General features: G+C 44.5%; 1 protein-coding gene, 1 long non-coding RNA gene and 1 other non-coding gene across 10 annotated transcripts; 1 reads left to right on the top strand and 2 right to left on the bottom strand.

Moving 5' to 3' along the window:
* The first annotated feature begins 370 nt into the window (after positions 1-370).
* Positions 371-4,988, top strand: LOC136478183 (uncharacterized). 7 transcript variants are annotated; one of them, XR_010764187.1, is made up of 4 exons: positions 371-663; positions 778-851; positions 1,358-4,180; positions 4,594-4,988. It is a non-coding gene; the product is annotated as an uncharacterized lncRNA (long non-coding RNA). The 7 variants fall into 7 exon arrangements; XR_010764190.1 differs by having other exon boundaries at positions 778-1,452; positions 2,501-4,180; XR_010764188.1 differs by having other exon boundaries at positions 778-2,563; positions 2,641-4,180.
* Positions 4,989-5,441: 453 nt separating this feature from the next.
* On the bottom strand, positions 5,442-5,521 carry TRNAS-GCU (transfer RNA serine (anticodon GCU)). Its single transcript has one exon. It is a non-coding gene; the product is annotated as a tRNA-Ser (tRNA).
* A 1,652-nt stretch (positions 5,522-7,173) lies between these two features.
* Positions 7,174-10,837, bottom strand: LOC136478179 (thioredoxin-like 3-1, chloroplastic). 2 transcript variants are annotated; one of them, XM_066476525.1, is made up of 7 exons: positions 10,191-10,837; positions 9,917-9,988; positions 9,684-9,750; positions 9,539-9,556; positions 9,345-9,413; positions 7,990-8,124; positions 7,174-7,878 (listed from the first exon to the last, which is right to left on the bottom strand). In XM_066476525.1, the coding sequence occupies exons 1-7, from the start codon at positions 10,499-10,501 to the stop codon at positions 7,624-7,626; spliced, it is 927 nt and encodes a 308-aa protein (XP_066332622.1). In that variant the 5' UTR covers positions 10,502-10,837; the 3' UTR covers positions 7,174-7,623. The 2 variants fall into 2 exon arrangements, with proteins under 2 accessions (XP_066332622.1, XP_066332623.1); XM_066476526.1 differs by lacking the exons at positions 7,174-7,878; positions 7,990-8,124 and adding an exon at positions 8,153-8,439.
* Positions 10,838-12,665: the final 1,828 nt, after the last annotated feature.

The following is a 12,665-nucleotide window of genomic DNA, read 5'->3' as shown; positions in this document are numbered from 1 at the left end:
TACTCCCTTTAATTGACCGTTTGATACTGCGTTTACGGTCCTTGTTCTTGTTTACTCCCAATGATCTACCGCTCTCTACTTAGAGCCTTGCTTCGTCTTTCTTCCCGACCCCAGCCCTTCGGGAAAAAAAACGGACCTCTTCCCCTTCCATCTCTCCCTCGTCGCTCTCTCTCCCTCCCTCTCTCTCTCTCTCCTCTCCTCTCCCGGCGCGGGGGGCAGAGGGCGCCGGCGGCAAGAAGCCCTCACTCACTCCTCGTTCAACACCACCCCCCCCCCCCCCACCACCCCCCCCCCCCCCCAACCCCCCCCCCCCCCCCCCCCCCCCCCCCCCCTCGAGTCGAGCGTACCAGCCGGCCAGCGACGCCCGGCCCACCGCGCGAGGCGCTGCCGGGGCGCGACGGCGCCCCCTGGCTGCGGCGCGGCGCCATGCGTGTGCCCCGGCGGTGTCCGTCACCGGCCATGGCCGCCGCCCTCGTCCTTCTCCTCCCCTCGCGTCCCGGCGTACCGGCCTCTCCGCGTCCTCGCCCGTGAGTTCGCCGTGTGTGCTGCTAGGGGCGGCTGGGCGTCGGCTCTTCCTCTCCGTCGACGGTGGCGCCTCAGCTCGGCCTCCGGATCTGGCGGCGGCCACCATCAGGCCCTTCGCTGGCGACGAGCACCCACCAGGTACGCCCATCCCTTCTCTTCCCTGCCTGCTGTGCGACACCGAGCACCCAAACCCTAGCTTAATCCATTTGTATTAGGATCTGATCTAACTACAGTCTATTTGAGATTTTGCAGACCCACTGAAGTCAACACATGTTGGTGAAGCATCCCACTTGGTTCGGACAGACAGACTTGGGGCTGGGTGCATTGTAAGTGGAATTTTCTTTTCTCCTTTGTGTGCTGCGCATTTCATGATTTATTGTAGTGCTTTTAAATTGATGGCATGTACAATATTTCTTAGTATTTATAGACTATTTTTAGCACCCCACAGAATCCTAAACCACTATATATTACTGACACATGGTTACAATTCCACAATTGATGCTTGCCTCAAGAGGCTTCAACATTTTACATGGATATGGTTTCATTGGTTGGTAGAGTCTAACCGCCTGTGACCGGAAGGTCCCGGGTTTGAGTCGCGGTCTCCTCGCATTGCACAGGCGAGGGTAAGGCTTGCCACTAACACCCTTCCCCAGACCCCGCACAGAGCGGGAGCTCTCTGCACTGGGTACGCCCTTTTTTTTATGGTTTCATTGGTTGGTAGCAGCAAGGCTTAGTAAGGACAAGTAGGAAGTCTTTTTGATGATATATTGTCAACGATGATGCGCCCACATTCTTGATTTCTAGGTGTATTTTTATTTTTTAATATGTGCAGACCATTGAAGGGCGGGCCTGGTGCAAGCGGTAGAGTCTTACCGCCTGTGACCGGAAGGTTCTGGGTTTGAGTCGCGGTCTCCTCGCATTGCACAGGTGAGGGTAAGGCTTGCCACTGACACCCTTCCCCAGACCCTGCACAGAGCGGGAGCTCTCTGCACTGGGTACGCCCTTTAATATGTGCAGACCTCTACAGCAAGGTGGAATTTTAGAAAGAAAAAGTATATAATATATACGAGAAGTAGAGAATTGATGCTCTTGCTATTCCTTGATTAGGTTCTAGGTTTTTACATGTATTGCATTGGTGGTTGTTGCAAGGATTTTCAATAAAAGGAGGCTGTAGAGAATTGATGCTCTTGCTGATTAGGTTCTAGGTTTTTACATGTATTGCATTGGTTGGTTGTTCCAAGGATTTTCAATAAAAGGAGGCTGCCTGCATAGACAATCATCATTGATTAGTGACGGATTACAATTTAGTTAACTTGGGTGCTGTCATACTATAACTATCTTGGTGGATAACATGCATCAAACTGAACTAACGCATCCTAAAATTAATCCTGCATGAAACTGAACTATCTTGGAAGGTGTCTCTTCCACCAATTACTCTAAAATTAATTGTACTTTCCTTTTTGTCATTCATCTTAATGTCATCATGATCATATAGATTAAATATATTCATGTAGTTAACTGTCCCTTAGTATTTAATTGCCATGTTGCTGTGGGATTGGAGTTTCAATTTACAGTTCGCATTTCTCTGTATTTGTAGTGTCCGATCAGTATATGTAGTGTTTACTTTGTGAGGCATGCGCTATGCTGTTTCTATTCATGCATATATCAATAGTTTTTTTGTAATAAAGATCTATAATATTCAGTGGCAGTGTCAAAGGTATCGATTGATTGGCAAAAGAATTATTGGTTACCGTCTTTTTTGTTGCATTTTTGCTCATAGAAGTCAAATAGGAGGAAAGAGAGAGAAAAAAAACAGCAACCAAATAATTCAGGAACTGTATGAATAGTGTATCTGTATACAGGCCAGTTACTATACACCTTATCTATTTAATATTCCTCTTGGTTATTATTCCTTCTTCAGTTTCCAGAGCGTGTGTTTACAAGGTTGTCAATGTATTGTTGCTTGCTGTTACAGGCTCTTGTTTACTTGCCTTTGGTGTATAGGGATTCAGTTCCTGGTTCCTGTATTCTTGGTCAGGTAGCTGAATCATTTAGGCTTTTGGAGTGATCTGGACTTTTATTCATGTGCTTCAATGACTGTTTGGATATTTTCAGTGTAAGGTCCCTTAAGATTCAATCGGATTGGTCAATTCTAACATAGTGAGATTGTGCTGCAAATTTTCTCCACACCTTACACCAATGCTAACATAAGCATAGTCCTTTCGACTATGTGCCGAAACTGTGGAAAGAAGCCATGCAATTTAAGTTCCAATCAGCCATTGTACAAGTAAGTGTCAATTTTCCCCTCATCTTTTTAGGGCATTCCAAGCAGTTAGATATTACTATTTTTTATAACCTAGCTAATTTAGTGTAGAGTATCACCAAATACCAATTATGGAGCAGCTTCTAATATGTATATGTGCCCCTGTTTTGTATGAGCTTCTCACGTATTTGTATGACCTTTGCATTTTTTTAAAATTTTGAATAATGCCATCCACGCTGCCTGAAAATGTAGGTTACTTCTATGCTTTTCACGTTTTCGAAACATAGCAGCGTTGATCCCACAGCTTACTAATGCGATTGAATCTGTTTTCAGTTTTACTTCAATATATGCTTACTGTTTTACAGATTTTTGGACTCCTATTATCTTTTAAGCTTTTCACTTATTCATATAGTGTAGGATTAAATTGATCTAACAAATGGGGAAACAAGCGAACGACCATAACCCTATACGACACAGCAGCTGCTGATATATGATGAAATGTATTATGATTTGTGAATACTAACTTCTCTTAGATATCACTGCCTTTCCATTCACGTACCTGTTGGCCATATATTTTTTCTAGACTCATCATTAAAAAAGGGCGTACCCAGTGCAGAGAGCTCCCGCTCTGTGCGGGGTCTAGACTCATCATTGAGTTGAATTAATCTTTCTTGTTTTCAATGGTCGGGAGGTTCGCGATAAACCTGATGTCTTTTGATTTATTAAGTTGACGCTCATAACCTGTTGATAAATTTATTAAGTTTACTTAGGCTGTCCGCATGCAAATGAAACTAAGTACCCTTCCGATGATAATTAAGAAGTCAGAAACAATAATTTCGGTGCTCTAATTAGTTTTAACTAATACTCATATTTTGTATCTCAGAGTGCAGGTCCTTTGTGCTCATTGGACAGCAAGCATTGCATAATACAACATGGTGTGAGCCTAGCAACGTTTGCATGTTATGCAATAGGATGTGCTGACACCCATCGTTATGGAGTACCTAGATTTATTATGGGTCCGCAATTTTTTTTCCCCGCTGCAGCCATTTTGTTATAGCCTGTATAGGCTTGGCTGACTTTCTGTTATTTGGACCTCAATGATCAGTGCTTCAATTTCTGCTCCACTTTTTTTGGACTGTACTGAGACCTCAGGGAAAGACAATTGGTAGAGACTGCATTTTTGTATATCTCTTGTTGCTTGTCTATTGCACATTTTAGGTTCCATGCCTTTGGTCAGTGCAGTGCCAAATTTATTTGCATTGCAAGTTCCATGCTATTATTCAAATTACTTCTTAAAGTCATCTGGGGGCTTTACTCATTGCAGTTCACTACAATCGGTGACTTGCGGTAACGGTGGCCAACTAACCTTTTCCTGTTCGCTTTGATTCTGTGGTGAGTACTATTTTGCCCATTCTTTTGTATATTAGTATCCCGGTTACTCACACTTATCCATTGCCTTAACAAGGCTGTGTTACTTATCAATTGGATTTGATTGCTTTCATCCTCTCGGTCCACTGCCAATAATTGTAGGCCTTAACAAGGCTGTGTTACTTATCAATTGGATTTGATTCCTTTCATCCTCTCGGTTCACTGCCAATAATTGTAGGCCTTAACAAGACCTTTAACAACACATCCATATTGAAAATGAAAATAATAATTGAAAGTAATAAGCATATACAACCACCAACGTACCAGCATATTAACTGAGATTAGTTATCTGTTATTCCATTGTCATGTTCTATAATTTTATTTTCTACACATCCACATACATCTCTACAGGTGCTAAGATACACATTTTACTGCAGGTTCCAATTACAACTAATCCTCTACTGGTTACCAGCACTAACCATACCATACCGCCAGACAGAAACACAAGGAGATGGTCATGAGGCTTCAGTTCGAGTCCTGATTGATCCTGAATTAACACATGTAACATATCCCTATGTAGTGCTCTTTACCTTTTACACTGCTATATGTATGTAGGTATAAATTTGTACATTATTCTAGACTGCTTTACAGTCCATAAATGTAACATGTACATTATCCTAGAATCCCTGCTTCCACAGCACAGTTTACAGTACCAACTGTCTTGTGACCAGACAGGCCTTGTGTTGTCTGTACAACCTATAGACCTCTTATGTAAAGCCATGAAACCAATGGATGGCATCTAATATTCGGAATAAACCTTATAATATGATAATCTATGGACATCTATGCATCAATTACTGAACTTATAAACTCTATGGACATCTATTACTAAACTTAGGCCCCGTTTGGCAGGGCTCCACTTCACTGGTGAAGCTTTTTTTTTTTTTTTTTTTTTTTTGCTTCAGCTCCACGAACAGTTCCATCGGTGGAGCTGAAGCGGTTTTGGTAAATCGTTTGGTAAAATGGCTTTTCTGTGAGAGCATGTTTTTAGGGGCCTGGAGGAGGAGTCGGGAGAAGCCACATTTTTTGGCTCCATCCCACCCCAAATCACTATGAGAGCATGTTTTTAGGGGACTTCACAAGTAAAGCTATTTTACTTTATCCCGTTTGGTAGAAAACGGCTTCAAACAGTCTATGAAGACTATGGAGAAGCCCTGCCAAACGGAGCCTTATACGTGCCGCGTGCGAGGGCGCGCGCCTTCCACTAGCGAAGAAAAAACGAAGACGACGCCTGAGAGATTCGAACTCGCGGGGAAACCCCATGTACTTAGCAGGCACACGCCTTAACCACTCGGCAAAAGCGTCGTTTTGTGACAGGGCAACAGAATCTATTTTCAAGAATGCACAGCAGCTAACATCAGCATATCTTAAAATTGATCGGTCGGTTAACCCTACCGTCTACCGACCATTTTTCACGTCTCACGTGACGTTATCTCCTCGCTCCTCCGGTAGTGGACTAGAGGGTGGAGGCGCACCGCCATCGGTGACCGTCCGCGCCGCAACGGATCGAGCCACCACGTTGCAGTTTGCAGCGCTATGCTTCCAGTGTTTCTGGCGGCATCTCTTGCGACAAGTCAAGCAATCACCCCGGCATGGGGGCATGCCCCGCCCGGCACCGCCACACAGTTCGGGCGCCGGCACGTTTGCTCCGCTTGCAAACCGCGTGAGGCTGGCCGGCCACCGAACGCGCACGGGTTGCACGGCGGGGCTTGATCGGTCAAGCTGGCGTCTCCAGGCAGGCAAGCCGGTGCCGGTGAGGCTTTACTATTACTATTTCTTGGGCAGGGGCAGGGTTGCCAGGGCAGAGGAGACGAGGCCACGTTGTTGCTGCTGTCAGCCCCGTTGAAAACCCGAGCAAATCAAGGAGGCACATCCGCACATGGAATCGTATTGTCAAGTCCAAGAACGTTCCTTCTCACGACTAGAAGATTTCGATTCTTTTTTTTCACACCTGGGTATCTCGAAGGCGAGCGTTTATTGGAACGTCGCGTCGATCCATGGACCGATGCATGCAGCCAGGGTTCAGAGACCGTCTCCGATAAGAAGATCCAAACTCAAAATAGGTAGTAAGAGATCCAAAATCAACCTCCAACAGAGTATCTATACAGGAGATCTATTTTGGGTTGCCTGAGAGACACAACCCAAATATGAGTATCCTCTCTCCTGGAAACCCATTTGCAGAAAGAATTCTCTTTTAGGTCTTGTTGTTGGAGAAGATGCCGAATAGGTATCGATCCTTTTGCCTGTAGCGCTACTCAAAGTACGAACATATCTTCAGCCTGTTCGGTTGGCTGGTTCGTATCGTTGCTGGTTCGTGAAGAAGTACTGCTGGCTGGTTTGTGTGAGAGAAAAATACGGTTCTGGCTGGAAATTTACGATCGTTTACGATAAGCCACAGCCAAACGAACAGGCTGCTTGTATTTTAGGTGTTGTTGTTGGAGATAGGCTTAATAGAAACTAGAAAGGGACAAGATGGGTCTTGGGTTTCCGGATGGTCTTGTCATGAATCATCATCTCGAGTCGTTTTCTTTCTGGATGGATGTCGTTGGTCAAATCAGTTATCATGTGATAAAAAGAAAAATCAGTTAACCAAATGCTCTGGTTGTCACTACGGCGACAACGAGGAGTGAGTCACGAGCGGCGACCCAAGAAAGAAAGGTCAATGATGCGGTCTTACCTTTCTCTTTTTTACTATATAGTAGGAGTATTATAATAGCAAACCGTGACGCGTTAATAACTCATCGAAGATTACCCAATCGAAGCCTTGCGCTCAAAGCCATGTGCTTAATGTGTATGGTACTATAGTTACGTTCCAAGACAGCGACTGCTCGGAATGGGGTGGATTACTACGCCTATCGTCTAGCTGGAGAATAAGGATGCCACGTCACCCCCTCACTTCCTGTCAGTGTCAGCAACCCGCACAATTGACAGATGTCCCGGACCCCAGGTCAAACTGGCAACTGCTCCTGCTCCGATAAACAGAAAACGTGAACAGTCACGAACAGAGACTTGTTCTTCCTTGCAAACCAAACCAAACCAAATCACCGCCCGGAAGATACCCTACGAAGCCCACACCACTACTCCGCTTGCGTGTACAGCCACGACAAAACAACTCGCAACATGCTGCAAACCCACAAGCCACCCGGCCGCAGCCGCTCTATATAAAGCAGACGAGAGCAGGCGAGGACTACCGATCTCTCCCCACCACCATCTCACGGATCATACACCCATACACGGTACACCGCGCATCCACACGCATCTCCCTCTCCGCCTTGCCAGCATCCGCGCGCGCGCGCGCATCTCTCCAGTCTCCACGCCATGGACGGGTCGGCGTTCCTGTCGCTGTCGCCGGAGCTCCGCGACGCGCTCGCCAAGGTGGCCGTGTTCGTGCTCGTGCAGGGGCTGGTCTACCTCATCCTCCGCAGCTCCTCCGACGTCTTCTCCAAGGACGGCGGCCGGCTCAGGTCCCTCAGCTTCCGCCCCATGCGCTCCATGAGCGTCAGGCGCGTGCTGGCGCCGCTCTCCGACGTCCCCGTCGGCACCGACGAGGCCTCGCCGTTGCCGTCGCCCGCCGCGTCGTCGTCGCGCAGCAGGGCTGCCCGCGAGGATTGAAATGGCCGCGACTTCTGGGCAGCGTGGAGGTAGTTTATTTGGCCGTCGTTCTGGATTGTAATTGGTTTGTTACTGTGGATGGAAATGGTATTTGAGTTCCTATATGTAAGTAGGTAGTACTAGAATGGATCGCAAGGAAAAAAAAAAAAGGAGAGTAGTACTAGAAATGGATGGAATCTCGTAGATATATCGATTGAGCAGAATTGGGAAGACTGGATTATTTGATTCTTTATAACAACATGCTTGCTGTTTCTCCTCCTGTGAATATACGTACCACATGTTGTTGTTGCCTCTTGCTGGAAATGAGTCAGAAGAACAATTAAATTGCAAGACTGTATAGGCTTGAGCAGCTCTGATATGACAAGGACGTGAAAATTAACTTATTGACCATTGCAACTTCATAATAACTGAAGAGATTGTTATGCATCTCTCTATACCAATTGCACGGGTCAGGTATTTAATCACTTGTTCTTCTGGATCACAAATTCACAAGCCATGCCTTTCCTTTCTACTTTCTATTCTCCACCCTTTGCACAACTGAATATATATGCGCTCCTTACTTTCTTGTGCTGGGATCAAAATTCTTCTAGTTCCAACATAGACACAGAGAACTGAACAAAATACAGTATGACCAATATCGGCCATTTTCTGAAGATAGAGGCTAAGATGTAAGATGGACCAGATGACACATACAGAAAGAAAAGATAAGATAATTGAAGATACTCCCTCCATCCTGATTCCTGAAATAGAATATATATATCCTATGAATTTTACTCCCTTTGTTGTTACAATTGTAAGCCGTTTTAGTTTTGTCATAAGACAAGACTTCTTTATCTTTGACCAATTTATATAAAAATGCACGAATAACTACAACACCAAACAAGATTCATTAAAAACACCATGAAATGTATTTTGATATTGTATTTATTTGATATTGTAGATGTTAATATATTTTCAATAAACTTGGTCAAAATTAGACAAGTTTGGCTTACGAGAAAACTAAAATGACTTATAGTTTAATTTGAAAGGGAGGGAGAAGCACATTATGTTATAAAGCAAATGAAGCATTTAACCTCCCTTAGTCGTTTCGAGGTGATGTGATTACCATATTTAGGTTGGTGATAGTAGTAGGCATGTGAGCCCTTCCCTTTTTTAAGTGAACTAGGGGTTACTCCTCATAGATTTCCTTATAACTTGGGAGAAATTGTAAAGGTTCAGATATCTTTATACTTCAGGACAAAGGGACCAGTAACATTTGGCTATTTCCAAAATGGTTGCTCTATCTGTGTTCGAGTCAAAACATTGTACTGTTTCAGGATTCAGATGGAAGCCCAACAGAGACTTAACGAGCTCGGCTATGATAAGGAGGCTGAAATATGGTTTTATTGATTTGATTTCAGCTTAGTATATGAAGAGATCGTCTGATGTCTCTATTTACATTAAATTAAACAAAGTACAATACCCATTGCATAACTTGGGTGTTTAGTCACTTGTTCTGTTGGATCATTTCTCTAACCTCATCCATCACAAGCCAAGCTTTGTGGCCTCCTATTACTTCTGCTTTCCACTCTCCATCCTTCCATAGCTGGATATGAATGCATAGTTTAGGATCAACATTTTTCTAGTTCCAATCATATAGGGATAGGAATTAATTGACGGTTTCTTCAAAAAAAAAAAGGAATGAATTGAAGGAAGAAAGTGCAGTGGCACCTGAATAGTGGGCATTTTCTGAAGGTAGATGTGCAGACCATCGAAATTGCAGTATGCACACAGAAAGGCAAAGGACTCAGATTATTTCAGTCTCATTTTGAATTAATTATTATCTTGTCAATAATCTCTGAATTTGCCGACTTACAGTTACATTTCCTCTTTTCACCACCGCTTGTGGAACTTTATTAACATCAATGAAGTAAAACCTGACTCTGAAACAGAAACGTGAAGCATGATTTAAACAAATCAACACATTTCATAATCTGAAACGTGTATGTCTTTAGAACTCAGGATCAGTTTACTTGCTAAGGTATCAATATGACAGAACTCAAAATTGTGCCGAAAAAAAACATTCTGCTGAGGTGGAGTCACACTAACCCAGGATATTCTCCTGCTATCTTCTCCATTCTGGGCATCAGGTAGATGCATTTCCGACACCAACTTGCCATCCTGGAAGCAATAGACAACGTCTCAACTTCTGATGAGATATGATAGTATATCTAAGCATGCAGATAAATAAAGGCGAAAAATCATCTCGATTCCACTATAATGACAATCAACATCCGAATCACTGGCCACAGACACACCAGACAAGTCAATGGAAGTTGAGTGATCTATGCAGGTCGGGCAACATGTGCGACAGCACTCGTACCAGTCGATGATGACGGGCTGGTTGTTCTCGACGGACCACCTTAGCGCGTCGTCGAGCTTCTCCATGCTGTCGATCTCCTCCATCTCCACCGGCTTCGACACGTCCCAGAAGTATGCCTCCACCCGGACCCTCTCCCGGCGCTCCCTCCGCCTCCTCCCCGTCCCTCCGCCGTTCCACAGCCACAGCGCCCGCCCGGACGCCCCGCCGCCGACCGTTGAGCACGCGGCGCCCACCGACGAGTGCGGATGCGGCGCCGCCGCCGCGGCCTCCCGCACGCAGAGCGCGCGCGGGCTCGGCGCGAGGAGCGCCATTGGTTTCCGATTTTCCGTGTACCCGGTTCCGGCGGTGATCAGAACTCGGAGACGATGGGGCTGCGGCGCGGCGTCCTAGTAGTTGGTGATGTGGCGGAGCAGAGGACGGGGTGGAGAATATGCGCGGGATCGGAGAGCGCGAGGTGGCGACGGGAGGCGGAGAGTTGATCGAGCTGTGGAATCGGAAGCGGGTGGCTTATCCGGTGACGAAGATCCGTGGCAACAGCCGCGCAGGAGGCGGGTCCGCGGGTGGCCGGTTGGGTGCGGGCGTGGGGCAAAAGCGTCGTCGGCGTCGGCGTCTGGCCCCAGCGGATCGTAAAATATCTTGAGATCTTTTGCTTAGCCTCGCTTAGTCGTAGGAATTTGGATTTTGGGTTACTGTAGTACGTTTGCTTTTATTTGGTAAATAGTGTTTAAACATAGATTAATTAGGTTTAAAACATTTGTCTCGCAATTTTCCACCAAGCTGTGCAATTAGTTTTTCTTTTCGTCTACATTTAATGCTCCATGCATGGGCCGCAAATATTCGATGTGACAGGTACTGTAACAATTTTTGAAAGTTGGTGTGGAACTAAACACGGACTTAATTTCATGTGGATTTTTTTAGTCGATCGTTTCTCAGCGCGGTGTTATAAGTGCACGATGGGCCTATACTCCTTGGTTTGTTGGGCTGCGGCCCGTTCCAACATATTGCGGTAGGATGGTGTCCAAGGGCAGGGAAATAGGCCTATTGTAGCACTGTGTCTGAACACGTTTCTGGACTGGAGACCGCTTCAAACAATATGATTATGCATTAGGTCATGTTTGATCAGCTATATGGTTTACACATGGTATCCTAATAAAAAGCTGGGAGATGTTGATCGGCTATATAGCTGTTGAACAAGCTTCTGGACTTGAGACCTTTTCTTTATCGCTTCTTCTATATTTCAGGTGTCTAAATTTCAAAATAATTTTAGGCAATACTCGTGTACAACCAACTAGTACAAGGAAATTGTTACTTTTATGATTTGTTATTTGTTGTGATTTGTTATTTGACTTTGTACCAGTATAGATCAGATTTTATCAAGTTTGTGGTTTTGTCTAACATGTTTTTTATTCTCAGAATAAAAAATTACAGATTATGCCTACATAAATTACAACAAATAAAGCTATAATTTTAATATAAAATATATGCAATAACCGTCGTCTAAAAGAAAGCTAAAATTCAGACACCTGAATTTTAGTAAATCTCTTTCTTTTTATAGATGAATGGTAGTCGGTTTATTATCCTTCTTTCAACCTATCTAGTTCTCCTTTCACTTTCCCTTCCTACTAGTAAAACAGGCTAGAGATGGCAATATGATGCATGGGTCTAGCACCCTGCGGGTTTTTTCAAGTTGAGTGCCCCTACTTCCTACGCCTCCGGTTGGCCTTGACGATGATCCATCGCCTCCACCAATGTGGTTGCCCACCATCGGCACTAAATCCAAGCCATCATATCCCTCTCCGATAGATGGCCCCGCCATCGGCACGAGTCAACCGGCCTCTCTCATCACACTGTAAACAATGCCCTCACTGCCCCGCCCCGTCACAATCTCGACCGCTGCCACTAGTGGCGGATCTGGAAACGGGCTGCGCCTCAAGCTAACTAATATAAGGCTACAAATCTCAGTAGCCATAGACTATTAGATATAACATAGTTTCAAAGAAGATAAATAAATATATTGATTCCAAGAGCTCAAATAATAGGTTCAAGCAATACGCTAGAACACTGAGGCTAGAAAAAAACCAAATGAAAAGTCTTACGAGACAAAAAAAACCATATACTCCCTCCATACTAAAAAATGAAGTCATTTTGAACAGTGACACGGTCTCCAAAGCATAACTTTGACTACTTACTTTTATAAAGATGTTTATCAAAAAGTGGTATATGTACATTTTTATAAAAGTATTTTTCAAGACAAATCTATACATATGGTTTTCACATTTCCAAACTCAACAACTTAAAAGTTATTCATGATTTATATTCCTAATGTTTGACCCAAGTCTTGTCCAAAACGACTTCATTTTTTAGTATGGAGAGAGTATGTCTTTGTCACAGAACCGACCAATTATATGAAATTAAGTAAGAAAATCATCCGCCAGAGCAGACGATTTAGCAAACTTAAGCCCGTATAACCCGGTA

Source organism: Miscanthus floridulus, chromosome 8, assembly GCF_019320115.1.
Source record: "Miscanthus floridulus cultivar M001 chromosome 8, ASM1932011v1, whole genome shotgun sequence".
Classification (NCBI taxonomy): Eukaryota; Viridiplantae; Streptophyta; class Magnoliopsida; order Poales; family Poaceae; genus Miscanthus; species Miscanthus floridulus.
Note: the sequence above shows the minus strand (reverse complement) of the source record. Positions and strands in the feature narration are given on the sequence as shown.

Excerpts from the sequence above, each read along its gene's own strand:
- LOC136478179 (XM_066476525.1), bottom strand. The coding sequence starts at position 10,501 with ATGGCGCTCCTCGCGCCGAGCCCGCGCGCGCTCTGCGTGCGGGAGGCC. Across the intron at positions 9,989-10,190 it reads CAGCCCGTCATCATCGACTG|GATGGCAAGTTGGTGTCGGA; the intron begins GTACGAGTGCTG and ends TATTGCTTCCAG. Across the intron at positions 7,879-7,989 it reads CGAGATTCCATCCATTTCTA|AACGACGGCCAAATAAACTA; the intron begins GTACTACTCTCC and ends ATTACAATCCAG.